A 27,969-nucleotide genomic window follows, 5' to 3' on the forward strand; every position below is an offset into this window, starting at 1 on the left:
AAAAAAAAAGAGCTGAGTCAGGATTTTGGGCTATTTCAAAGGTCACCTTGAGAAGAAAATATAAAATATTATCATGAAAAATGCAAAGACCTGGGAACAGAAAACCAAAGAGAAGAGCAGGATGATGGTTCTCAAACTAAAAGAACAGGAGAAATTATGCTGGCCTCAGGCTGTCATACTGAAGGAGTCCCTGGGCAAGGTATTGAATGAACCAGGAATCACCAAGAGAGATGGAATGAATAGAAGTGTCATGGTAATAATAGTTGTTCAACCATGGCAGGATCCAGCATATGATCAAGACTCAATGATATTGACTGAAGAAGTCTAAGTTGAACTGAAGGCTTTGGCAAAAACCAGGGTTCTGGGAATTGATTTCATAACAATGGGGATGTTCCAACACATGAATGCAATGTTAAAAAGCTACCTGTTCAATCAACTGGATGAGAGCTAGATCTGAGCTCATTCCAAAGAAAGGCGATCCAACAGAATGCATAGACGACCAAAAGCAATTGTGCTGAAGATAATTTTAAAATGGTTGCAGCAGTATATTGACAGGGAACTGCCAGAAATCCGAGCCAGATTCAGAAGACGATGTGACATGAGGTATACCATTGCTGGCAAATGGTTGAAAGCAGAGAATTCCAAGGGGGATGTTCACCTCTGCTTTACTGTCTATGGAAATGCATTTGATTGTGTGGTTTATAACACATTATAGATGATTTTGAAGAATGCATATTCCAGAGCCTTCGATGATGCTCATGAAGGGCCTGTGCTCAGAGCAAGTGTTAACCATTGGAATAGAACAAGGGGACAAGGGCTTAAGTCAGGGGAGAAGTATATCAGGGTTGTATCCTTTCACCATGCTTAACAGTCTGTATGCTTAGGAAATAATCTAAGAAGTTGGACAACATGAGAAAAGAAAAAAAAAAATGGAATCAGGTATGGAGGAAGACTCTAAGAGCCTCGTATGACATGCAGATGACTCAACCTTGCTTACTGGACGCAAAGAAAGTTTGGAGCACTTACTATGAATATTAAAAAATCATAGCCTTCAAAATGGATTGCACAGCCAAAGGAAACAAACATCCTCACCACCAGACAAAGCAAGCCCATCATGATTAGCAAAACACAGGTTGGCATCGTCAAGGATTTCATATTTGGACCCACTATCAGCACCCGTAGAAAGGGTATCCAGAAATCCAATGTCGTATGTCACTAGGAAAATATGCTGCCAAAGACCTCCTCAAAGTGTCAGGAAGCAAAGAAGTACTTTGAGGACCAAGGAGCACCTGTTTCATGCCACGGTATTTTCAGCCCCTCATATACATGTGAAAACTGAACAACAAATAAGAAAGACCAAAGAAGAACTGACATCTTTGAATTATGATGTTGGCAAACTAAATAGACCATCATAGACTGTTAGAAAAACATATAATACTATCTCGGACGAAGTTCAACAAGAGTGCCCATTGAAATCAGAATAGTGAGACTGCGTCTCACATACCGGAAAAGACCATCATGCTTTGAAAAGTAGGAGAAGACCCACAGTGAGATGTATTGGCATGATGGCTCCAACCATGGGCTCAAATTTAGCAACGATTTTGAGGAGGGCATTGAGCAGAGCACAGGTTTTGTTTTGTGGCACATAGGGTCATAGGGTTGCTATGAGTTGGAACCAACTCAAGACACTTAACAATTCATAATAGTCTTTTTATGGACTTGACATAATACCCATGCTATAGACGACAGGCAGGGATCTTGTCACGACTAACACTGATGACTTGGTGAGGATAATGGCGATGACTAGGATGATGATGAAAATGAAAGTGATGACAATTATAAAACTAATAATGTGGCAAGTATGCTTTTTTAAAACCCAGAGAGAAAAATGCTTCTTATTCATGATCCAGACTCATGTTGCTGGAACATGAAAGATATTAGGCTAAAAAGGTAAAAGTAATCCTGGAATCATCGGCGACATCAGAAAGCTCCCCAATAGAGTACCAAAGGCTACAGAAAGTGGAGATCTTCCAGCTGCGAAGCCCTAAAGCTAGTGGACATGGGTTTGTCGACAGGGAGGCACAGGATCTAAAACTATGGATGAGTGGGGTTCTTGTCTCAGTTTTGCTGGGGGCATGACCCCAGGGACGTCACTTGAACAGTTTCAATCCTAGTTTCTGAACTGAAAAGGAAGATGTCAATAACATTGCAGCTCGTAAGTGTGTACTCAACCTCGGATGGCAGGATGAGTGTCAAGTGTAAAGCCACTGGAACAATGGCTGCCTAGAATACGAAGTTGCTAATTCAATAATCTTATCAAAATGAATCCCTTTTCATGAGATTTTTAGAAACCACAAATCACTTACTTATTATATCATTGTTTCATTTGACTTACTTTTCAATAACTGAAACTTTATCGCATTTACCACACGTTCTACTTGGAACATTTACAGAGAATTTATTTCTTGAAGGAAGGGTGTTTTATTTAATAAGCAAAACCAATATATTTCAAAATATGAAGTGTTTTCTTGGTTGGTTGCTTACTTGTTTCCCCCAAATATGTAGTTTATACATGTTTTCTAAATTTATACACAATTTCTAAAATTGTTTCTACTTTATTAAATCCCATCACCTCCGTTGTAGCCAATAGTGAATGGTATTTTATTTTACAATGCTATAGCTGGCAATTCTAATTAGTGCAAATTCTAAGCTAGAGATAAAGCAACAGCCAAAGCGACAGAGTAAACAAGTAAACACTGTCTTAAAGACAAAAGGAAGCAAGGAGTAAATAAAAGATCTCTCTCTCTCTCTCTCTCTCTCTCTCTCTCTCACTCTCTATCTCTATCTTTGAAGCTAGACATACAGCAGGAATGATATTTTCAAAAGTAGGTATAATACATAAGTAGGGCCATTCCTACAAGTGAGTATGTCCAAGTGGTGCAAGGAGAGACAAAGAAACATTGTTAAATAAGAAATCAGTTCAACTCCATTTATTAAAGACTCACTACCGCCCAGGGCTTCTTTAGACCTTTCAGGAGCAGGAAGAACAACCAATGAAAGCTGCTTTACAGTCAGTCTCCTGGGAGGAGCCCTCTCTGTAATGCAGGAAACCTGTGAGTCAGAACTGAGTCCAAGGCTGTGTGTTTAGTTTGTGCTTTGTCCATACTCATAGGAAAGCTCAGGGTCCACAGCAGGAGCCTTAAAAATCAAATGAAGGCCTTTGCTAGAGTTCTCCTGTGCCTAGATAAAATGTGACGCCCATTGATACCTAATGACACTCATCTGAAAGAAAGGGGCCAGGACTGAATTGAATTCCAAAACACACAATCTTGGTATGTTCACTTTCTTAGACAAGAATATTGACTCAGAATCATATACTCTTCTGTTCAGTACATGGATTTCATAATGATTTGAGGTTTTGTGCATAGTTTTCTAATAGGCTCACATCTTCATCTTTTCTCAGGTTTTTTTCTGAATTACTACAGCCCTTTCAACATGCCCACAAAGAGTTCTCCTTAGTAAACTTCTCTTTCTACCTCTTGAAAAGCAAACAACTATTTTCTATTCCAAATGTTTCTGTTATCCGTCACATAAAGTATGACAAGACCAATCACCAGATCTATTTGGGGGAGTAAGTACATATGCTATTTCTCTTGCTCAAATTGATTTATCCAAATCTCTTTCTCCACATTGTCACAGTCACAACTCAAATCTCGATCCTCACTCTTACTTTCCCACATAGCTTTCCATTGCACTTCAATTGTTCTATTTTGGTGTTCTGTGCTTCTACTCAGGATCCCTGGGGACGGAGTCCTCCCGTATGAACATCGTTTCGAAACCACCAGCTGCTCTGAGGGAGAGAGATGACAAGGATTTCGCTCCAGGAAAGAGTTACAGTCTTGAAGACCCACAGAGACAGCCGTGCCGAGCTCTGGACACAACTGGATGGCACTGAGCTGAGTTAGTTGAGTGTGTTTACTCCTTCTTTGCTCAACCTTTCTGCAAATTCTGAAAAACGCTGTGTGTAATGGAGATCACACATGAAACTGTGCTTGAATTGACATGACATTAGAGTCCTTAATCTGAATCAAATTAGCATTTTGGACCCATACGGAATATTCAGAGCACATCAATAGACTACCAATTTCCCATACATCGTACCTTTGTAGATTATTTAATTTCATTTATTATTTAACTCCACTTTCTCACTCATTAACTCATTTGCTTGCCTATCCAAATCAACTTCGCAGAGCATCTGCTTACTTATTTTGGACACAGAAGAAGAGCTAGAAACCCAAAGTGTTTCCATTTCAGAAGCTACACATGATGACAGAACCAGGTGCATGCTCCATGCTATTGTTGTTGTGTGGTCTGCCGACTCACAGCCACCCCATTACAACAGCCCAGAACACTACCCTGTCACCACCACCACTGCTAGGTTTGAACCCATGGTTGTAGCACTGCTGCAATCTATACCCATGAGGGGACTCAAAAACAGAAAACAAAACTTCACCTCCATGGATTCCATTGTGATTCACTGTGATCCTTTAGAGCTGCCCCCATAGAACTTCCCTATAGCACTGACCCTATAGAACTGCCCGGTGGTTTTCTGAGGCTGTCACGCTTGGCAGGGGTAGAAAATCTCATCTTTCCACTGAAGAGTAGCTGAGGGTTTTGAACTCACTATCTTGTGGTCAGCAGCCACACCACCAGGGCTCCTTTGCAAGGAGGAGTCTCGACTAATAACACGTCCAAAGCGTGTAACACAAAGTCCTGCCATCCTCTCTTGCCAAGAGCCTTCGGAAGGTAGCTCCTCTAAAAGAGATGCGCTTGTTCTGGCGCCCTGAGGTACTGTCAGTCATCTTCTCCAGTCTTACCTGCAGACATCCTTCTGTAGCCGTCCTTGGTCAACTCTCTCCTGCCCATGAGGTGGGTGAAACAACCCCAGCTGAGGGCAGGCAGACAGCTCTGCTCTTTCGTACCTCAAAGAGACCGTGTGCAGCAGACTCACACAGTACAGCACACCGCTGGACTTCCGGACTGCTGCTTCCATTGCAGCGATGATTGCCCATTCAAGTGCGTGCCATATTTGGACTCTGTTATTTGCTTAAACATTTGTTTCCTCAAATATCTGTTTTCTCTGGAGAAGAAGCTGCATCTCAATAGTGTTCCGAACCCAGCTTTGCGTTTAATATCTGGAGCAGTGATCTTGCTGGGGTGTTGAATGAACCCATGAAATAATGAACCAGAGATTGAGATGTTAGCGTAGAAAATCCCAGGTCACATGTGAAGGAATATCAGGGATTTGTATCACGAGGGAGCAAACCCCATAATTACAAGTATAACATGTTAATCTCCAATCACCTCTATGAAGCTAGTACTATTAGTAGTCACCTGAATGGCGGGGCTGGCACAGCACTGGCGGGAGTTTCTTCTGCTGTACATAGGGTCACTACCAGTCAGAACCAACTTGAAAGCACCTACGCAGCAATTAACATTCCCTGGAGGTCCTGTGATTAGGACTCATCTGCTACCCCAAAGCTCAGCAGCTCAAACCCACCAGCAACTCCACAGAAGAAAAGAAATTAGCAATCTTCTCCCATAAAAATGACAGCCTACAAAAACTCTACGGGGCAGTTCACTCTTCCCCACAGGACCACTATGAGTCAGAATCAGTAAGCAACGACACAGAATACACCCAAACCCAACACCCATTGTCCTAATCTCACAGTAACAGAGTATTCCTCAAAGGGCTTCCTAGGCAGTCGTGTTTATGGGAGCAAAAATCCAGCACCTTTTCCCACAAAGGAGCAAGGAGAGGGAGAGTGAACTGCCCACCTTGGGGTTAGCAGTTGAGAAATCGACCACTGTGATACCACAGATGCTCCAGACACACACAATGATTCCCACACCAGAGACAAAGACAGCAAAGCCATCAGGGATTAGCTAAATCACCGCTGCCAAGAGTCATGAGGCAAAAAATATACAAGTCAGGTTTTGCCCCAAGACTTCCACGCTTCACTCAGTTCCATGAAGATCAGCATGACACTGAGATACCAGTTGGTTTTATGTCGAGATAAATTATTGAAGTTATAGGCAAAGAGATGACAGTTTTGATGTGGCTAACATAAGCTCGCTCTGGTTGAACGCCTGTTGTAAATTATGACCTCAAACAATGAGTAGCAATTTTCCCGACGAGGACTGTTGGTTATTGGGAAAGCAGCCTGGAACGCCTGAGGTGCATCTCTAGAACATGGGCACCTGGCTGGATGGAAGAATCCTTTATCCAGACGTAATGAGAGTAGCATATGGAACCCAATTTTCACAGCCATCTTACCTTAACGGAAGCGTGATGAAAATGGTCTAGAACAGATACATTGGTGTTAAACAGGGTGGGGGTGGGGGAGTTCCAACTCAAATGACACGATGAAAAATTTAGCAAAAGGAATACAAGGGAGTACCCTGAAATCCGGATGCTCTTTTTAATGTGAGCCAGATTGTGCATTTAAAGTTCATTCTACCAGGTCAGAATTTTTATTTAGAGGCTCTGAAAAGATTGCTTAATGGTGTGTGACCAAAGAATGGCTTGATTTGTGGCAGACGGGAGACTAGTTTTGCCACCACGACAATGCACCTGCTCACACAGCCATCTCAGTGCACCAGCTTTTGGCAAAAGACAGCATGCCTCTCTTGCCCCACACACCTGACTCACCTGACCTTGCTCTGTGCGACTTCTTTTTGTTTCCATGAAAGAAGAGGGACATGGAAGGACAGCGATTTGATGACTTAGAAGAGGTGAAAGGAGAAAATGAAGGAGGTGCTGTCAGCCAGCCAAGTGATGAGTTTGAAAAAGGTGTCCAAGAATCGAATCACATCTCTGACAAATGTGTGAAGCATAATGGAAAGTACTTTGATGAGGATAGGTTGTTTTGTAAAAAAATTTAAATACATAGTTTGAAAAATACATCCGGACTTTTTTTTTTTTTTGAGGGGTACCCCTCACACAAATGTTAGGTTGGTGAAGAAGATGCTAAGTTCCATATTAGCCCCCAGAAGAGCTAGCTGTCTCCGATATGAAAATACAGACCTGTTGCCTTTGAGTCACTACAGCCCACGGCAGGCCCATGTGTATCAGTGTAGCACGGCTCCGGCTGGTCTTGTGGCGATATTCTAAATGGAAGCAAATCACTCTGATACCACTAGGTGACTTGAATTGCTAAGCTCTAGGATAGCGTTAGAGTGCTCCAAGTTTTGTGCCACCCACTGACCTTTTCTCATTGAGTAAATGGCCAAACCCACTGCCAGCAGATCAACTCTGACTCCTGGAGACCACATAGGATGGAGCAGAATTGTCCCATAGGGTTTCCGAGGCTACACATACGTACAGACAGCCTGGTCTTTGTCCCACGGAGCTGATGGTGGTTTTGAACCACGGACCTTATATTAGCAGCGAAGTCCTTAACCACTGCACCACCAGGGCTCTTCAATGAGAGCAAACTGAAAAGCAAATGCACTGCTCTCAAGCCTTTTCCAGCTCACAGCGGTCCAAGGAAAACCAGAATGGAAAGGCTTTGTTGGGTTTTCTAGTATCTCTTTACTGTATCTCTTTACTGAAGCAGACCTCCCCAAAATAAAGCAGTTTGGGGGTGGCAGAGACAGGAAGTGTGATGAGGATTCGGAGCCCAGAGAAGCAGCAGTGGGAGGGAGTAGGAGAGGCAGGGAAGGGAGTTGTCAGGGGAGGAGGGCGCAGTGAATGAAGCTGAGGAGGCATGAATCCCTGGTCGCCAGAAAGCCCCACAAGGCGCCCAGAAAGAAGGAAGTGCACTGAAGAGAAATGGCAGCAAAGGTTAAAACAGTGGAAACAGAGCATTGGGGCAGCTGCACGATTAAGATCGTTTTTTAATAATCACTTCCTTCCTTTCTTTTTACTTTAAAGTCTGAGATGCGTATATTATTCGATGATGACTGTTCCCAGAAAGCAGTGTGTCTGCACGAGAAGGCCGGGCATCCTTTTCCTACCAGTTAAGCCCATTAGCAAGGACAGCAGGCCTCTGCAAGGCCTCTTCATTGCTCTGCCCAAGGAAACCTTTGCTGCAGATGTGACCTCCCATCACCATGGCAACCCTCATCCAAGCCTTCCCAGTTCATCAGCACAGCCACTGGCCAGGCCACCAGCTCCACTGGGATTGCCCACCCAATCAGTTGAAGGAAATGGGCTTTCCTTCCTGACTGCGTGGGACCTGGCGGTTTCCAGGCAATGCCAACAATCCGGCTTCCTACCTGTTGGACTGCCCGTGCCTCTGAATCACCACGTGGAACTCTTTGGGGCTTCGCAGTGTAAATCTCCCATGAAGAGTCCCCAGGGAACAGAAGGGTTTGCTGATGCTGCTTCTGATCAGCGGCGACCAGGAGAGAAGTGACACTTTTATGACTAACCCGCCCACCTGCTTAAACAAAGTCAAGGAGTTCTTTTGTGGTCCCTGCCCTGCTGCCTGTGAGCCATCCAGCTGTCTTGGCGTCAGCCTGCCAGTCCGCCATAGCGCGGTGCGGAGAAGAGAGGCGTCTGGAGCAGCCAGGAAGGGAAAGTTCTATAAGGACACTCCGAGGCAGAATTTCCAGCCAGTCAGCAGAGCTGAAGCTCGTGGCCGCGCGCCAGCCAAGCGTGCAGGGACAGACAGCATCACTCTTTAGAAGCAAAGCATCAGGCAGCATTGCCACGAAGAGGCAGAGGCTTAAACGGTGCCAGCTTCTACAAATAGCTATTATTGCCACCAACACGGGCACCGCCTTCGTGTGCTCATCTTTGAACAGAGGTGAAAACCCAGATCCTGCTGGGAATCCAGCATGAGGGCTGAACCCAAACTCAGCTGCCTTTGACTTCAACTCAGGGGGCCCCAAGAGGGCAGAACAGAGATGCCCCAGAGAGGTTTCAAGGCTGTCTTCTTTCAAGAAGCAGAAGGCCAACCCTTCCCCCTTCACAGTGGCTGCTGACTGGACAGCCAAACGGACAGGAGCTGGAAGCCCTGCCTCCCCTGCCTAACTCGTCCCCGCCCCCAAAGGTTGCCTTAGCAGAAGCATGGCAGCCCCCGAATCCAGTACTGGATGGATGTGCACACGCGTGTATACAAGCCTGTACTTGGAATAGAGATATTTTAAAATTCTCAACGGAAAGTCTCTGATTCTGATGTCCTCCATCTCTCCTGGGAATTCTTACATCATTTGCTTACTTTTCACCTCACTTCTCTAATGCCAGTCCGTCTTTTAGAAAAGCATACTTGCACATCATACGATTCCCTTGGCCGCTGGGACGAATTGCGTCCAGGAGCCTGGGCTTAAAACAGCACCAAGGGAGGTGCTACTGCTGTGGAGGGCCGAGGCCTGAAATGGACCTTCTCTGGGATAAAAGTCAGCTGTGGGCAGGGGTCTCCTCCTGCCAGGAAGCTCCAAAGGAGAACCCACCTCTCTCCTGTCTGGATTCTGGAGACTGACAATATGCCTAGGTTTTTGGCTTCCATCTATCCTCAAAGCCAGTGATGGCTCTGTGGGTCTCTGTGATATAGGAGCACTCTGGGCCAAGCCTCCTGATCCCTTCTTTCCCTTGGAAGGATGGTTGGGATTGCACTTGGATGAGCAAGCTTGTTGTTAGCGGTCATCAAGTCAGTTCCAACCAACAGAGACCTGGCCCTGCACTATCTTCAAACTGTTTTTATGTTTGAGCCTAATGCTGCCACTGTATTTAACCCCTTCCATGAGCAGCTTCTCCTTTATAGCTGACCATCTACCATCATGATGTCCTTTACCAAGAACTGGCCTGTCCTGATAACTCATCTAAAGTTCATGAGACTAAGTATGAACATCTCCTAAGGAGCATTCTGACTGTACTTAGTCCAAGAAAGATGTGTTTCTTCTCCTGGCAGTTTCTGCTATCCAGTCACACTCCAAAGACTCCAAAGTCTTCCATGTTTCCTGTCCAGCCCTCGCATGCCTCTGAGGCGATGGAAGATACCATGGCTTGGATTCAGGGGCATCTTAGGCCTCCAGGTGCCATCTTTGCTTCGTTACACTTGGGGCAGTTCAGTCCAGTGCAGTGAGCCATTTGATTTCTCGGCTGCTGCTTCCATGTGTGTTGATTATGGATCCAAATAAAAAGAAATCCTTGACAACTTCGACCTGTTTCTCTGTGTGGCATCCGTGTGCTTGCCGATGCCGTCAGGGCAGCTTGGACTTCTTCCTTCATTGCCAACAGGTCGTCCTGTGTGTCACCTCCGTGAATGAAGGAGCATCATAGACCAATTCTTATTGATAGTGACTCTTCAAAACATTTGGGAAACATTCCATTATCTTTCCACTCCGTTTTCCCATTAAACTGTTTGAAACTCCCTCTCCATATCCCTTCCACCTCTTTTGGAGGGATCCTTTATCATTCAACTTACTCTCCTGGATCAGCTAGACAAATTCCCTGTTGCTGTGTAATCTGACACAGTCACAGATTTCATGAGTTGGGATGTAGACATCTTTGCGGAGGCGGGGCCAAAAATCTGCCAGCCACACATGGCTTCTCTCAGATAGCAGACAGGGACTCATCCTGAAGAAAGTGGAGTCGGATCTAATGCGCTCTGGATTTCCAACGTGTTAGCACAGTGGGCCAATAAATACTCGGCGAATAAATGGAAACGGGAACAGACAAGTAGAACGAAGGGCCCTAGGCTTTCACTTTAAGAGTAGGAGTGTGCGTGCGCACTACGATTGGAGAGCCTTGACATGACGTACGCATTGCAAACTAGGGAAGGGTGGGGGAGCCTCTTGGTTCAAGGAAGAAAAATATCACCACAGAGGATTGTTTTCTCAATACCCTGTGGATTTATTTTATGCAAAAATAAAACAGCAGAAAGTCTCAAAGTATCTGCACAAGGCTCTGAAAGCAAAGATTAAAAAGAATGAGAAGTGCTGATCGTACTGTTTTCTTAGGCAAAAGAGCTGGATGTTTTGTTCATTTGAGATGCATCTCCCTTGAATCTGCACAGATCAATCCAGCATCAGGCCTCAGGGTAACTGTAGACACTGAGCCAGGAGAGGGGAGGATGGAGAGAGGAGGCGTGCACTGTTCCTCCCTGTCTTCCTCTCCTCTCCTCTTCCCTTCCCCCTGCGTGCCTTTCCGGATTCTCCTTGACTTCCCTGCTCCTGGGGCCCTGGCTCGCAGTCCCTTTCCCTGCAGGAGAAACTCACTGAGGGCCGGGCTGGCTGGGTGATGCCAGGACTCCCTGGACAATGGATGCTGAGAGGGCTGGCTAAGGCAAGGCTTGGCCACATGACGACGTTATTGGGCAGCATCTCTGGTCTGCTCTGGGGTCTTCTTCTGGGGGCCTCAGAAGTGCCCTGATCTCAGCCCCACTCCGTTCTGCGCTAAGTGCCCTGTGGCGCTGGAGAGAGCAATGGTCTGAGGTGACCTAGACCCCTTCCCCCCCACTGGAAAAGCCAGAGGGACAGCTCTGCAGGGTCAAAGAAGGAAGGAATCCTGGCTTTACCTCAGGGACTGAGCAGGAGAACCACAGGTTTGCGGTAGTGACAGAAACACACCCAACTATGTCAGCAAGAACCAAGAAAGGCATCCCAGAAGAAGGGGAGCCAGCCACAGCCTCAGTCCAGAGTGGGCTGGAAGGCAGAGCTGCTCAGCAGAGGGGGAGAGAGGGGCTGCCACTAAAGGGCAGTGGCCTCAGGCAACAGGAGAAGGTAGATTTTTAAATCCATGTATCAGCTCATGGCAAAATGTGTGTCATATACTATTACCCTTTCATTGAATATCTGCATATAATTACGCTAAGCAGACCTGCAACGTCCGATGTCATGAGAGCCATAATGGCAATCCTTTGCAGCAGGTGTGTCAGCAGAGATGTGACATCGCTAACGGACAGTGTTACTTCCACACCAAGACCACACACCCTGGGAATTCTTTTCCAGGGACCTTTGGGTTCTGTATCTCCGCCATGCAAAGGTTGAAGGAAATGAACCCCAAAGCTTCCTTGAGGTATGAGAAAATGCACCTTCTCATAACTGGGATGACACCTGGTCCATCCCCTTGTACTCCATTCAAAGAGAGGTGGACCAACAGTCAACCAGGAGTTCATAGAACACAAACGCACGTGAGCACTTCCGCCATCCTCTCGGGAGACAAACTCCAAAAGGCCTTCTCTCTGCACAGGAAACTACTCAATCTTCCCTTGCCTTTGCCTCCTCTCTCAGGCTTCTCTGCACAGAGGGGAGCTAATCCTGGAAACTGTGTCTCTCAAACACCTACGGAACCAAAGCACACTTCTCTCTCTGTCATTCCCTCTCTTCCTCATCTCTTGGCTCAAAGATCCGATCAACCAAGTCAGGGGGAGGGAGGCTAAGAGGAGGCTCTGAAAAGTCACTTCCTCACATGAATGCAGTTGACATCTAGTGCACATTGGTGAGGGGTCCCTGCTGAGGGTCTCAGGTTTAAACTCCTACCTACAGTCTCCTCTTGTCAGCTGCTGCTGTGACAGGCCAGCAGTTGGAGCACACACTTAAATTGTAATTGGTTAAAAAAAAAATCACTGCCATGCAGTTGATTCTGACTCACAGTTACCCTACAGGACAGAGTAGAAAGCTCCTACAGGTTTCCAAAGCTGCGAATCTTTAGGGGAGCAGAAAGCCTCATCTTTCTTCCAGAGTGGCTGGTGGGTTTGAACTGCTGATCTTACTATTAGCAGCCTAATGCATACCCCCCTATGTATGTGGCTATAAGGACACATTTCACCAGACTGAAATATATCAGTCTTTTATTTCCAAGTGAAAAACCATCTACTGAGATCAAGTCTGTGTCTCACTTTAGACTGTAAGCCCTTCCATCCTTGGCTCTTGTAGTTAAAATTTCAAATTGAATGTTAGATCTTGAAATATATATATTGATTTCTTTAGCTATGTAAGAGCACTGATATTTACTTGGGTATGAAAGAAGATAAATATGTATTTATACTCACATACCCACACATATACATATTCTCACACATCTGTAAATGTGTCCGGGGGGTTGCATCTTGGTGATTAACGTGCTTGTCTGCTAACAGAAAGGTTGGCAGTTTGAACTTGGCACATACTTAGAGGAATAAAGATGAGGCAGTTTACTCTTGCAAAGATTTTTCTCTCTCTCTTTCTCTCGCTCTCTCTTGCTCGCTTGCTCATGAGCTCTCTCACTCTCCCCTTCACCTTCCTGCTTGTGGGCCACCCTTTTTTCCCCTAATGAATCAATGAGAGATTTCCTCTCATAAACCCTCCAGGGCAATGCTACTCTGTGACACGGTATGCTATGAATCTGAATCGTGTCGATGGCAGTGCTACTGTTGTTCGATGCTGAATCACCTCCATGCACACTGAATGAAACACTGTACAGGCCAAGCCTTGCACCATCCTCCCAATTGCTATGTTTGAGCCGGCTGTTGCAGTCAAAGGTTTGAGTATGTGTGGGCATGAGCGTATACACAAATAATTCAAAAGCATTCATAAAGTCTGGAATTAGGATGAACTTGTCCTTTGGGCAAACATGTTTCCAGTTATTCAGTTCTCTATAGTAAGTTGTTTTCACTATTTTAAGGAGAGCATGTTCGTTGAGAAAAATTATATGCTACAACGAACACTTTCACCTATTTTATGTTTTCCTGGCTGAACTCTCTGTGGATTATCAAGTTTTGCATCCAGGAACTTTGAGTACTTTTAGACATGCTGAATGTGATCACCCCCTATAAAGTGGGCGATTGTATCAGGTAAGAAACACCAGGACACAGCTGCAGCTACACAGCTATACTCCTTAAGAACCCCCCTGCTGTCCCTCGCAGGCTCCCCCAGTCTTGAACCTGTCCCTACAACCTTGCCCCCTGTCCTCTGTCCTCAGAGGCCCCAGGTTCTGAACCAGCTGGCTTCTCCCTGACTCTGGTTCCATTTCCCAGTCCTTCCGTTTCATGCAAGAGGACAATCATAGGTGATTCATCACTGTACTGTTGTCCCGGGCAATGACACTGTATCCAAAATAGCCATGATCAGTGAACTGAGAAATGAGGAATCGTCAGACTGTGTCAGAAAACGCAGAAGAACCTCCTGGAGTCCCTTTTCCTGGGATCGTCTCTGGGTCAGTTATCCTTCCCTCGATCTCCACACGGGACCTGCCTTTGGCTTCTTCCCATCAACCTCCCATTCTGTAGCATAACCGAACATCGCTAAAGGAGCCTTTGCTGTTTAAAAGGTTATCTGTTTTTCTGAGTCGAAAAGAAAAGACAAAGGGAAGCAAGTATCAAGAAATTTAAATTTAGAGATAAGAGCTGACAAAAATCAGTCTGCCTGTCAAGCAAGATGGCCTTCGATGAGGCGGTGGAGACCAACTGCTGGTGGAGCTCCAGCTATCACCGAATGGGATGTAGGCATGCTGGGAACAACTAACCACGCTGAAATGAGCGACCTGGTACATGGGCTTGATGCCATTAAACATGGCAGTGACATTAATTTTCAATGTCTGGGTTCTACACTCACTACGAAATCTTCTGATTTCCATCTGGCTCCCCATGTACCTTTACTTTCTGAATGAAGTGGGGCTGTGTCAAACAACCCACCTTGAAACAAGCGTTAGAAAGGCCAGCAAGAAAGCAAGGGGTGAAGTAAGGCAAGGAGTGCCTGACCCAAGCCACGGTGTCTCATTCACCTCATAAACACATGCGTGCTGGACAACGGAAACCGAAGCAGCACTGTGGCATTTGAGGTGTGGCATCGGCCAAGAAAGAATATTGAGGGCCTCAAGGTCTTCTAGAAGAATGAACACATGTCTCTTGGAAGAAGTATAGGTGGATGCTCCTTAGAAGCAGGATGGGGAGACTTTATCTCACATACATAGGGAGAGCCAATCCATGGAGAAGGAATTCAAGCTTAGTAGAGGCTCAGTGGGGAACAAAAGGGAAGGAAGACCCCCGATGAGATGGAATGACTCAGTGGCTACAACAATGGACTCAAGTAGCCCCCACTGTGAGAACAGCACAGCGCTAGCAGCATTTCCTTGTCCCTGGAGTGGGTGTGGGTAGGAGCGATCCGGCCCTTAATAAGAACCATAAAGGTCAGGAGCCCAATTGAATTCCAAAGGCAGCATTCATGCCAGCTCCTTCCTGTCGAACTGACTTCAGACTCTCTGTGGAGACTGGTGGATAAGCCTTCATCTCTGGCTGTGGACCACTAGAGCACACACCCTGACACTCACATACTGGAGTTGACTTAAGGAGCTCTTCCTGTCACCCCCCCATGATTGCCACTGGAAGCAAACACCATATAATAAATAACACACACACACACACACACACACAATTACAAGTGACGCCAGCCTGAAGGCAGATTCCGTAAAAGCTGCACAAAGTATCCCTAATCCTCACACCCTTTAGTTTCATTAGCTCTACTGCCCACCCCCCTGAACTGTCTCAGAAAAAAGAAAAACAACAACAACAAAAAAATCAAATACTCAGAACCCTCCTGGCAATGAAACACTTCTGTTCTACTGCCCACAACTCAGGATAAAGTATAGGTATCTGCTTTTGGAGTTCCTCCCACATCTTTCCAGCACCCCAGGGGATGGTGCTGCCCACTTGTGAAAGCACTGCCTTAAAGACCAGGCTGCCTCAATGCCACCTCTCTCTGTGGAATGCTCTGTAGAGTGCTGGCACTCAGGACTTGGGCCATTTAGTGTCAAAATCCATAGACAAGGCACTTTATGAAGTTTCCTTTCTGCTTTTGTATCATAGACCAAAGGCAGATCTTCCAGTATCCTTCAATATCTATTACCTAAAAAAATTAATAACAAATAGTAATAATAATAATAATAATAATAATAATGCAGGGTGCCCATGGGGATTATGCCCTCCAATGATTCACCTCTGAGCACTGACCAGGGATGTAAATAACCTTACTATCAGACAGAGTAGACTAGTGCAGATGTAGTTGGGTTGAAAATGAAAACACCTCATCATGTTGCTGTGGTGGTTGTTAGATACCATCAAGCCGCTCCTGTGTACAGCAGAGCAACACACTGCCCAGTCCTGTTCCATCCTTACAATTGTTCTTATGTTTGAGCCATTGTTGCGGTGACTATGTCTGTCCATCTCCTTGAGCACCTTCCTCTTTTCACGGCCCCTCTGCTTTACCAAGCACGGAGTCCTTCTCCAGGGACTGGCCTCTCTGGGCAACCTGCCCAAAGTATGTGAGCTGGTGTCTCACCACCCTTGCCTTTAAGGAACATTTTGCCTTTTCTTCTTCCAAAACCAATTTGTATGTACTTATCATTTATTCAACCTTTTAAAATTTGTTCCAGTTTTTATTATTTTCTGTTATCTTTTCAACTGAGGTTCCTTAATTTTTTATTTTATTATTGCTGTAGAACCTTACATTTTGTGGTTTGGGTTGCTTTTTGTGTTTCTATATTTTTCCTTACAAGAAGTTCAGGATAGACAAATCTACAGACAATAACTGGTTAAGTTTCTTGGGGTTAAGGCAAGGGAGGTTGGAGAATGAGGAGCTAATAATAATGAGTACAAGAAAGAAGAAAATATTTTAAATTTGATTGTGGTAATGATAGCACAACTCTGTTTGAGCTGTTGAATTCTATAATATGTGAATATGTCAATAAAACTGGTAAAATTAAAAAATAACAAAACACTGAAGCCTCAGCACATCCCAAACTCATCCCTCAATTCTCAGGGCCATCTCCTCTTATACCCTTTGAATTCAGTTGTTCCTGACAATAAGATGCTCCCCTTCTACAAATTATGGTGGCTCCTCCCTTGGTGAAGGGATCCTGGTGATGTTGTGTGTTAAGCCCTGGGCCTCTAACCAGAAGGAGGCTGGTTTGAAGTCGCCCAGCATCCCATGGCAGAAAGATGAGGCAATTTGCTTCTAGAAAGATCACAGCCCTGGAAACCCTCAGAGCAGTTGCCCTCTGCCCTAGAGGATCACTAGGGGTTGACATTGATGCCACAGCAGTAGGTTTGGTTTGGTTTAAGGTGGCTCACAGAGTTAAGCACTCAGCTACACAAAAGGTTGGCCCCTTGGAACCCACCGGGGCTGTATTCAGACGCAGATCTGGCCATCCCAGTCCGGAAGGCACAGCCTTGAGAACCTTACAGAGCAGCCTGGTCTCCTCAATCCCCGAGTCCGAGCAGACTGGAGTGTAGCTAACAATGACCACAAAGACGTAAAGCGGGGAGTGCGGAGGTGGGGGGATGCTTAAGAAGAAGAAACATGGCTTTGGGTGACCTTCTTTGATTATTTATGATCCCCAGCCAAAAGAGAACGCCAAAAGTGCAGCCCACGCTGACCAAACGTGCAAGGGGAGCCTGCAACCCTTGCAGAGCCCAGGTTGACACTGCAGGGCGAGTCAGAGCATCCGCAAGCACAACCTAGAAAGTTAACTCATAGAAACCTGTACCAAAGCTTCACCCCTCCGCTTAGGTTCTGAATACACCCCGAAGGACCGGTTAAATATAAACCATGCATTTCCATTGGTACAAGAAGAACCAGACAAGCAAATGAATCTACATATTCATCACTTTTGGACTACAACAATTCAATTCCTAATCATGAATCAAATCCACAACTCCCCTGAGCAATCCAATATAAGCAAAGCACACTTCAAGTGACAGGTCCTTCGGGATGTTGCTGACCTTTTCCCTATGTTTCAGGTGGATCCACATAGTACAGTGAATGTCTGATTTATGTAACATGCCCAAAAGCCACCACCCTTCTCCTGTGACTTCTTTTTGTAAGTTTCTGTTTTGAAGCAGAGCCCTCTGGCCCTACACCAAGGTTACCTTTGTAAACAGCAACATTAAAAAAAAATCATAGATACTTCATTCAGTGCCTTAGAAAGCCTACATGAAGCAACAGATACAAAATACATCTAAACATTCAGTGTCTACAATAATGTATTCTATGCAATTTGTGTCAATTTTCAATGGTAAAAGACTTCCCTTCAGCAAATCTTGACCCAATACATCCTGGTGCCCTTGCAATCTGAAACAGGAAAGACCATTTTTATTGCCATGCCGAATAACGCAACAAGACCCGCGCCAGTGAGCCTGACAGCCCCCATTTCACGTGAGAAGGTTAAAAAGGAAATTTGATGTAGAATGCATAATTTTATAATTGCCGATAATGTCTGTCTTCCCTTTGCAGATGCATAGGTGGCTGTAATGGGACATAGTTTTCCTTTCATCCAAACCCTTAGGAGTTTGCATCACTCAAAAGAGATTAGGCTGCCTTTTAGCATGATCCATTGGCTTCAAAAATTATTATAATTTTCAGAACAAATGAACTTTTCATTCAAGTTCTCCAAAGAACGCTTTGATGGAACCATTTTACAACACCACAATTGCCTGTGCACATCTATTGGGCTTCTGCATATAATTAGTTTCCTTATTACAGCCTGTCTCTCAAATTACTTATTTCAGAATAATGAATGCCTGGGTAATTAATGGCACTGCTGATGACCTCGTGGACCCTGGCGTCCACTCTGCTTTATCTCAAACATAGTTTTAAGAAAACCTGCTTCCCCCCCCCGTTCAGAACTTATGCAAAGACAATGTGTGGTTTGAAATAGAAATAGAGAATTCTTGGAACCAATTATAATATGCCTTATAAAAGTTTTGGGACTGTGAAAATCGAGACAGATGAAGGAAAATAGATCGGTAAAATGAAAAAAAAAAAAAAAAAAGGAAAAGGAAAGAGTCCCTGCTTACCAGGCGTGAAGTTGTATCGAGCTGAAAACCCCATCGATTCCAGCTCTCCATCCGCAAAGAATTTAATCCATAGAAATCTTCCACTGGATTTTATCACAGGTGGGTTCTGCTGTCCACAGAAACGTCCAATTATTGGAGAAAAGCCAAAAGGTCCATCTCGAACTTCAATATGATCAAATTTGCACTCCCAAGAAGGTTCGATAGAGTACTTTTCATCAAAATAAAGTTCAATGCACTGTCTCGGGGCAGCTGGAGGAAAAAAGGACAGGAAGAGGACGTCAGAAGGCCGCTTTTCAAAACCTTTAGTTCGCTTGTGTAATTCCTTTCCTGCGGCACCTGTCCATGTTTGATCAAGCTTTGAGCAGGACCCCTGGGGGAATTCAAACTAGGCATATAATAGACTGCTTTCTCAGGTCCACTGTGACCAGAAGACTGTCTAAATGGTCCCTCCCAAAGACAACAACGCTGCACTGACTACTACTCTGATAGTAGCTTGACCCCTTCCGAGTCCAAGGATGTGATAACAAACCAGAATATTCCTAAGAAAGGCTACCGGATCAGATTCACAAACACAGAAGGGTTTTTCTGGCACTCCACCATATTTCCAAGACCCCCCAAGCGTCAAGTCAGAAACTTCTTGAGAATCACACAGTCTAGAGTAAAAACATTCAATTAATCCCAAACGGATACCTTGGTAAGAACAAAGTGATTAGACAAGAAAAAGGAGAGGAATGTTTCAAGAACACAAATCGAATCATATCATCCTCGGGTTTAAACTTCATTTTTTCAGTGCTAAGCTACAGGATAATGAGACAAATATTTAATATGAACTATAAATCCTATAATAAGATCAATAGTCCACACCCATAAGAATAAGTTCAGACCCTCCAAACTGGTTGTACACTTCAAAAACAGGAAGCCCTTTCTACCTTTCCAACATACCCATTTTCATGGATGTCTACAGACCTCTGACTTGTTAAGCTTCAACCCACACGGGAAACTCTTGGTTAAATAAAATGTCTTGTCAACTTGTCTATATCTAGTCACATAAGACATTGACCTACTACCCTCTTCAGAAACAAAAGTATTACCCAGCAACCCCCTGTCATATAAAACCATTGTGCAATAGCCTAGATCAGTGATTCTCATCCCGGGGGTCGCGGCCCCTTTGGGAGTTGAACGACCCTTTCACAGGGGTCACCCAATTCATAACAGTAGCAAAATAACAGTTATGAAGTAGCAATGAAAATAATTTTATGGTTGGGGGCTCACCACAACATGAGGAACTGTATTAAAGGGTCACAGCATTAGGAAGGTTAAGAACCACTGATCTAGACAAAGCATAGGTCTCTCTGCTTTTACAGTGCCTTCCCTCCTGGATTACTCCAGCCCCACTCCCCCCAGGGGCTAGCCTCACCCACTTTGGGAAACACTGCAAGACAAGAACCACATCTTCTTCACCTCCTTTCCTGAGTACTTAGCCGAGAGTCTGTCCTGGGGAATTTCCACCAAACTCTGTGTTGAGTGAAATGTACTGAGCTTATCATCATCACCCATGTTTTCTATAACTCTATAAGACCCCATAGATCTACAACCCCTTCACATCACTATGTGGAGACCCGGATCCCTTGACATGGCCCAGGCAGCTCAACAGCTAACATTCCAACTCCTATTTGGCCAGGACAGCCCCAGAATGACCGTGTCCTCTAGTCCATGTGTACTTACAACCACCCGAGAAACAGAGCAGAGCTGGCCCACAGGGTGTCCTATAATGTCATGTTTATGGGAACTGGTCACCAGGTCACTCTCCTTGGGAGCTGCTCATTGGGGTTGGAACTGCTGTCCATCTACCGCCATCTATCTGTTAGCAGCCAGGCCCCTATCTATGCACCAGCAGGGCTGCAATGGATGTTAAAATACCAACACACACTGACTCTGTTAAGAAATGAGCAGTTGCCCGAGCCCTCTGGGGGCTTCTTAGCTGGTGAGCCTCTCCTGGGACCACCTCCTTCTATAGTGCAGAAGTGAAGACCTGTCACGGCAGGGCTCTAGCCACTCTGTGGTCAGCAGCTCCCAGAAGGCTCACTGACCATTGAATATCACTTTGATCTCCTTAAACCGAAAGGCTCACTGCTCTGTGGATACCTCCAGTTTACTAGGAGCAGAGATTTCATGATGATCTGGAAATTAGCACCATGAAAATGAAAAAGTAACACTTTGGAAGCTTCAGGTAACCTGGTGCTTGCCAAGCCTAACATGGAAAATCAATTGGTTAAGGACAATGTGTGCTAAAAGTGGACTTTAAGGATTATCTTGAAAAATGTTTCTGATTACGGGGACGTTTTAGAGTGACCTGAATAACTCTTGCAAGAAAACCAGAAAGGCTTTTATTTAACATTAGTGGACATCAGAGAGGTCAGCAAATACAGTCAGGATCATAATATACTTGTTCCATACATTCTGCATATCTGAAAATTCAAAAACACCCTTACAAGGTTCCAGCGAAATCACATTGGCTGGTTTGTTCTCCCAGCGGATTAGTACAAGTACAAGTTAGTGAATACTTCAAAAACTAGGTCCATGTAAACATGACTCTGATGTACGCTACTCATCTATATTACTGTAATTTATAATACATACGCTCGCTTATCTCCACTCGGTTGAGCCAATCTGACATGTTTTTGAAGACAGAAACTATATCAGCATCAGGGATAGTACTTTTCAGTGTAAATAAAAGTATTACATTGCATTCCTTTGAATGAGGAAAGTCAACAAAACAAAAGAATAGTCCTTAGCTAATTTCCATGAATCTCCCTCTTTATATCTCTACCTAATTGTGACTTCTCAGCTATCAAAGTAATGGCCTCTGTTATTAAGAAACGAATAGCCATCTGACAGTAACTCATGGATTCACATCTTCATTCACATTTCCACTTGAGTTTGGTCTCATAAGGATGAGTAAGTCCCAAGGTTCCTTTCAGAAACCATACCACATAGTTTTTAACAGCCTCCCTCGAGAATACATGGACAATCCATTTTCCTTTGGTCCAACTTGTTGAAATCAACCAAGCACTTATAGGAAAATCCCTCTCACTGAACTCAGTCTTTTTATAAAAGATAAACATCACATATTTTCTGTTGCAGATTTAAAATAATCACATTGGTGAGTGGTTTTAGCACACGCAAATTGGTTGCAGGTACTGAAGCTCAACTCCCTAAACAAATCTGCCATTTGCAGCTCCCTTTCTCACCAACACTTCCCATCACAACAAAGGTTCTAAAACAGAGGTTCCTTGCAAGGGGATTCCAACCCTCTGAGTCTCTGAACATTTAGGAGACACGTTCACCAGAAGGGCACTCCTGCAGACAGAAGTTTGCTTCTAGTTCTCAGACCACATGGAATGCAAAAGAGTAACTCTCCTTGCCACAAATGACCCTTCACTTAAGTTCTTTATCACAGCTGTCTCTCACCAAGAAATGGTTATTATTTTTTTGCTGTTTTTTTTCCTTATTATCTTGTTTTAAACCATAGAAGGCTATTCTCTTTGGGACTCATATGAATAATTTTTGTGTTAATGGAAAGAAAGAGGATAAAAGAAAGGGGAGAGAGGAAGAGAAGGAGGGGCAGATAGAAGAGGGGGTGGAAAGCAAGGCGGTGAAGAAGGAGAGAAGCAGTGGACAGGGTGAAGCCATCTTTCTCTGTGGCTTCCACAGCCCCCCAGCCCACCGGTCTGCCTCCTTTCCTGGGAACTGGCTACTCCCCCGGTCAATATCATGCTCACCTTAAATGCACAGAGAGCCCCTTATGAGCCAAGGGCAAGAGAAGCATTTCTGGCATTACCTTATTTTTCGTTGTTGTCCCACTGGGCACATTCATCTCTCCTGGACATTCTTCCCCCAGCTGCTGGGCCATTGCTCTGGCTCTCCGGCTTCTCCCTCTAAAGCCCAGTTAGGCCCACGCTGACCATTCCTTATCTCATTTCCCAGACCTCTTTTCTGTGGTTGGTCTCCTCACATTCTACACCAGCTCTTCCAGTTGCCACTGGCATCCCATGAAGGACTACTCTAATATGATGATGCCCGTAGTTCCATCCAAGACAAACAAACTCCAAATTTCCAGAAGGATCCCAGGCATCTGTGTTGCTGTTTTCTTAAGTTGAAAAACAGTGCTCCAAATATTTGTGGGAAATCATGTTCCTCACAGCAAGCTCACACACCATCACTTTGTGTTAAGAATTACCATATATACATGTGTATAAGCCAAGTTTTTCAGCACATTTTTATGCAGTTTTTGTGTGTGGTAAAATTAGGTGCCTCGGCTGATATTCGGGTCGACTTATACTCGAGTATATACGGCACAACAATGCATTTGCAGATGTCTCCAATGCACTCAAGATCTACATAAGCAATCTGCATGATAGGCTTGACTGGACACCAAAATGAGACACAAGCCTTTTTCCTTTAAACTTTCTTTCTCCACCTATATCCTTTATCCATGGAAATTCCTTCTAAGAAGCCACCAAGCTGAGATCCTTAAACAAGTTCCAGAATTCCTTATGCTCACATCCTCAGTCCAAGTTCGTAAGCATCTTTCATGTCCAACCTTACAGGAGCCTCTCTAGCTCAGGCCTTGGTCCTTTTCAATCACTTCTTATTATGGCCTCCTTTCTCCTTTCTGTCCCTTCCTCATCAGAATACCACCACGTTATGTAGCTCGTTACTATGCTCATTGCCACCGAGTTATTCCAACACACAGTGACCCTATAGAGCAGGGTAGAACCATGTGGGTTTCTCAGACAGTAGTAACTCAGTCGAGGAGTAGAAAGCCTCGTCTTTCTCCTGCAGAGCTGCTGGGGTTTTTAAACTGCTGGCCTTGTGGTTGGCAACCCAACTCATAACCACTACACAGCCAGGCTCTTCTTTGCTTCAACAGCACCCCATGTCTCCAAAAGAAAGTCCAAACTCTCACGAGCAGGACAGATGGACTCCTGGGTTCTCCTTTATTTGGGACTGCCCACCTCTTCAGCCTTCACACCATATACAAAAGCCCTCCAAACTTTTTGCGGTCCCCAGCCATACCTAATCTCTGCACAGGTGCATATACTCTCACACCTTGGGAGTGTCGTCAGGAGGGACCAGAACGTGAAGAAGGTCATCATGCTTGGACAAACAGTGGTTGTGATTACATGCTGTTGAATTGGTTCAGCCTCATAGCCACACATTGTCACATTCCAACTCATAGTGGTCCATCAAGCAGTGTAGAACCACCCCTGCAGATTTCTAAAACTGTAAATCTTTCCCAAACGATAAACCCCATCTTCCTCCATCAGAGAAGAGATGTCCAATTTGTGACCCACTATCCACCAGGGTTCCCTATCTTCAACAGACAAACCAAACACTGGCCAGTTTGCAATCTCCTCCCAATCGCTGGTATGCTTGAGCCCATTGTGGCAGCCAATGTTTATTCCAAATGACCGAGGACTTTCCTCTTTTTCATTGACCTTCTACGTTACCCAGAAGCCCTGGTGACTTAGTGAGTTATACACTGAGCTTCTAACCAGAAAGTCAGCAGTTTGAATCTACCGGTTGGTCTGCAGAAGAAAAATTAAGAAAGATTTAAAGTCTAGAAAACCTTGTGAAACAAGTCTACCCTGTCGGGCTGGGTTGCTCTGAGTCAGAATCAACTTAACAGTAGTGGGTTCCACCTTAAAAGCACGAAAGCTCTTCCAGGGTCTGGCCCCTCCGACTAACATGGTCCCAAGTATGTGTGATGAGGTGTCAAAATAGTATGTATCAATGTGCCCGGTAAAGTAGATGGTCAGTGAAAAGAGGAAAACCCTCCATCTGAGTGGTGGACAAGAGTCTACAACAAGCTCGAAAGTACGATAGGATATGAGGATGGGTCAAGACCAGGCAGTATTTTGTTCTGTTGTGCTCAAGGTTGCTGAGTAGGATCTGGCTCAATGTCTCCTACAGCAGCTACAACTTTCTCTAGACATGGAGAATAAGCCTCGGTGACTGCGGTCATCCGAGCCAATGTTTAGCAGGCAGGACTACACATCTTCCGCTTACAAACATGCTTTGTGTTTTTATGCTACAAAAGAAGTAGACATATACATGGGTGGATTAGGCTAATGATTATTAAACTAATAGAAAACTCGTTTTCCAAACCATTCCCATCAGATTAACAAATGTTATGTCAACAACGCATCCATCCCATTACCCCTTACTTAAGTCACTCAGTTGCCAAATGAACTTTTGAAATCGTTGATTTGCTTTTGTGTCCCAGAATGGACTTGTGCATAATTTATTCCTAAACACTCCAACTACCAGCTTGATTCCTGATTCCCCTGTGATTTGATTTGCTTGGATATGTTCATGCAGGAGACCTCCAAAACCCACTTTGTAATGTCTCTAAGTACATGGTCCAGCCCAGTTGGAAAGAGGCTCTGGCATGGCCTGGCACATCCTAAGCCCTCTCCCTCTTTCTCCTCACCTTCTATGATGTAGATGCACTCCCGGTCAGGGGGGTACTTGCTGGGGTAGTTGGGAGAAGTAAAGACACCTCCTTGGGCATGTTTTGTCCAAGTTCCACACTGCACTGACTTCTGTGTCTCTGAAGTGGCTTGCTTTTCTGTAATACATAAATAAATATTAAAAGCACCATCATCCAAATGTCTACAAGATTAAAAATAGAGAGGAACATTCTTATAATTTCCATTAAGTAAATGAATTTCTCAATGTTTTCTTCATCAAACCCGATCAATTATACACACTACAAGCCTTCCAGAGAGTCTGGAATAAGAATATGTAAAACATAGGAAAATGCAAGAAAATTAGGGCTCCCCCACTTCCACTTTTTTTTTTTTAAGAAACATACCTGTTCCTTTCTTGGTTGCCCCAGATAAATGAAGGATGATTAAACTTGCTACAACTGAAACAGCAAAGAAAAATTAGAGAAAATGAGTGTCCACTGGCATGGTCAAGTTTAAGAACAAAGTAATGCAATTTAGAGAGCAAACGGAATCAACACAGAGCAACTGTCACAGGGCTCACTGTTCCTGGTTGATGGGGTACGAAAATCTGGCTGAAAGTGCACAAAACAGGGCCCCGCAGGGGCCTTGGAGCCAGTATCGCAAGAGCGAAGGGATGTGGCTGGAACTCCAAAGGAAGTACACATCCTACAAGACTCAGGGTCACACTGGCATGTACTAAGGCCACAGACAGGACCCAGCAGGGCCTGGGCTCTACCTTTTCCACAGGCATTGTGGAAGTCTCTCGGGGAAGATGAGGGGGCAGCAGGGGCGAGGAGCAAGGGGAACACGCAAGCAGGAGCAGGGTCTCCTCCACTGGCTGTATTTGGTACAACCAATAGGAGGCCAATCCTCTGGACTGGGGGGTGGGGGGGCACTGGTAAGGAGTCACAGAGATTAACTTGGATTGGAGGCATTAAACAGCAGCTTTATAAAAATGAACATTATATGAATGTAGTGGATTAACAAGAAAACACTCTCTTTGGTACTAAGCTATGAAATTAATGTCTTTCAGTCTGTGCTTAGACTTAGCACTTGGTGCTACCCAGAAATAGATTTTGATTTTTTTGTTGTTGTTGAGAAAGGTCAGTTCTGTAAGCATTTTTAGATGGATCCGTGTGTTCATATCTAAAAGAAGCCAACCCAGCCAATTGGGCAGGTCCAATCTAACCAGAACTGCTCGCTCTCCTTTCCACCCTCTGGGTTTTACTGGACCTTTTTTTTATAAAACCGAAAGCGAGGGAAGCAGGAGAGCCATTGGGTCCTCACACTCGTCTGCTTTTCCTGCTTGGTCTGAATCCGTTGCTCCGACTACATGGACTCTCTTGGTTCTATGCGGTGTGTAATCATAGTTACGCTTAAAGGGAATGTTGGGGCTGGGATATCCTTCAAAGGATAGCCTACTGTAATGCCCACAGCAGGTGCTTATTAAAAAATATCATTTTGCCTTGATCTTCGCCCATGGGGAGACATACAGGCGATATGACTTGGCATGGAGTCCTGCATTGCTTTAAGTTGGAGGAAAGAAAATACAAAGTCTCTAGACTGGCCACCTCCTTTGACACAAAACCACGGGAGGAGGCGGCGGCGGTGTGTGCTTCTCGGTAGAAAATGGCACAGATGGGAAGTTCGCCGCCCGCCGGCTGTGCACACACACGCGTGCGCGCAGGAACGCATCAGGGAGGGATGTCTAGAGGGTTCTACTCTGCTATTTCCAAAAAAGCACGGTGGTGCTCACCTCAGTACACCCCAGTGAGTGAAGTGCGGGTCCCAGAGAGAGAACCCCAAACCTTGCTCAATCCTGTGAAACACACACAGGGATTTCCGGACTTAATTTCTCTAGTTATTTCCGCACCCGACACTACCGTCATAACCACACTCTTAAAACAACAACCAGCGTCCAGCGCTCAAAGGCAAGTGCCGGCGGGCTTCACGGACGCACCGGCGTGGCCACAGAGCCCCCCGAAATCAGGAAGGACGGGTGCTTCGGTACAAGGCATAGTGACCTCCGCTGAATCCTTCTTTCCCATGAGCCCGAGTCCCAGTCTCCCTTCCTCACGCGCCCCTCGGACTGAGCCCAGCGCCCGGCTCACCCCAGCGGTGGGTTCCAGCTGCAGAAAAGCCAAGTGTCCCGGGCAGACCCCAGTGGAGACGACGGCCCAGGCGCGCCGCCGCCCCCACGCGCCGCTTTCGGATGCGGCAATCCAGAAAGTTTCCACCTGCCCGGAGCCGGGGGTGGCGGGGTCCCGCGCGGCGTTCGCGAGGGGCGGGATGGAGGGAGCAGAGGGATGCAGAGGGAGCGCAGCGCGCGGCGGCGGGGACTCACTGTGCAACACGGCGCGTCCATGGATCATGTCTGTGCGTTACACCCGAGGCTCCGAGCTCCACGAATTCCATTTAGAGACGGGAGGCGTCCGGAGGCGGGGAGAGGACCGAGTGGCAACAACGTCAATCTGCCGCCCGGAGCCGACCCAGCGCGCGGATGGGCTGAGAGGGGCTCCGAGCCCGGGGATCAGCCCCCGGGCGCGGGAAGGTTTCCTGGGGCTCCCAGCTTCGCTGCAGACCGGCTGCGCGTCCCCGACTCGCCTCCGCTCCCTCAGCGCCGCGAGGCCAGCAGCCCCACCATGACGCTCGCCACACGCCCGGCGCCGGGCGCC

The 27,969-nt window shown here is 45.6% G+C and overlaps 1 protein-coding gene across 1 annotated transcript in view; it reads right to left on the reverse strand.

Annotated features, from left to right (window-relative positions):
- Positions 1–27,894, reverse strand: part of NETO1 (neuropilin and tolloid like 1) — a 134,452-nt gene extending 106,558 nt beyond the window's left edge. The window contains exons 1-4 of the mRNA XM_004703043.4: positions 27,639–27,894; positions 25,660–25,713; positions 25,276–25,413; positions 18,780–19,028 (exon numbers count right to left, since the gene is read on the reverse strand). Coding sequence (XP_004703100.1) covers positions 18,780–19,028; positions 25,276–25,413; positions 25,660–25,713; positions 27,639–27,666 — 469 coding nt within the window. The 5' untranslated portion in view covers positions 27,667–27,894. The remainder of the gene's footprint in view (positions 1–18,779; positions 19,029–25,275; positions 25,414–25,659; positions 25,714–27,638) is intronic.
- Positions 27,895–27,969: the final 75 nt, after the last annotated feature.

The sequence above is a fragment of the Echinops telfairi genome, unplaced genomic scaffold (assembly GCF_000313985.2).
Source record: "Echinops telfairi isolate 266 unplaced genomic scaffold, ASM31398v2 ScPeMD7_7400;HRSCAF=8409, whole genome shotgun sequence".
NCBI classification, from domain to species: domain Eukaryota; kingdom Metazoa; phylum Chordata; class Mammalia; order Afrosoricida; family Tenrecidae; genus Echinops; species Echinops telfairi.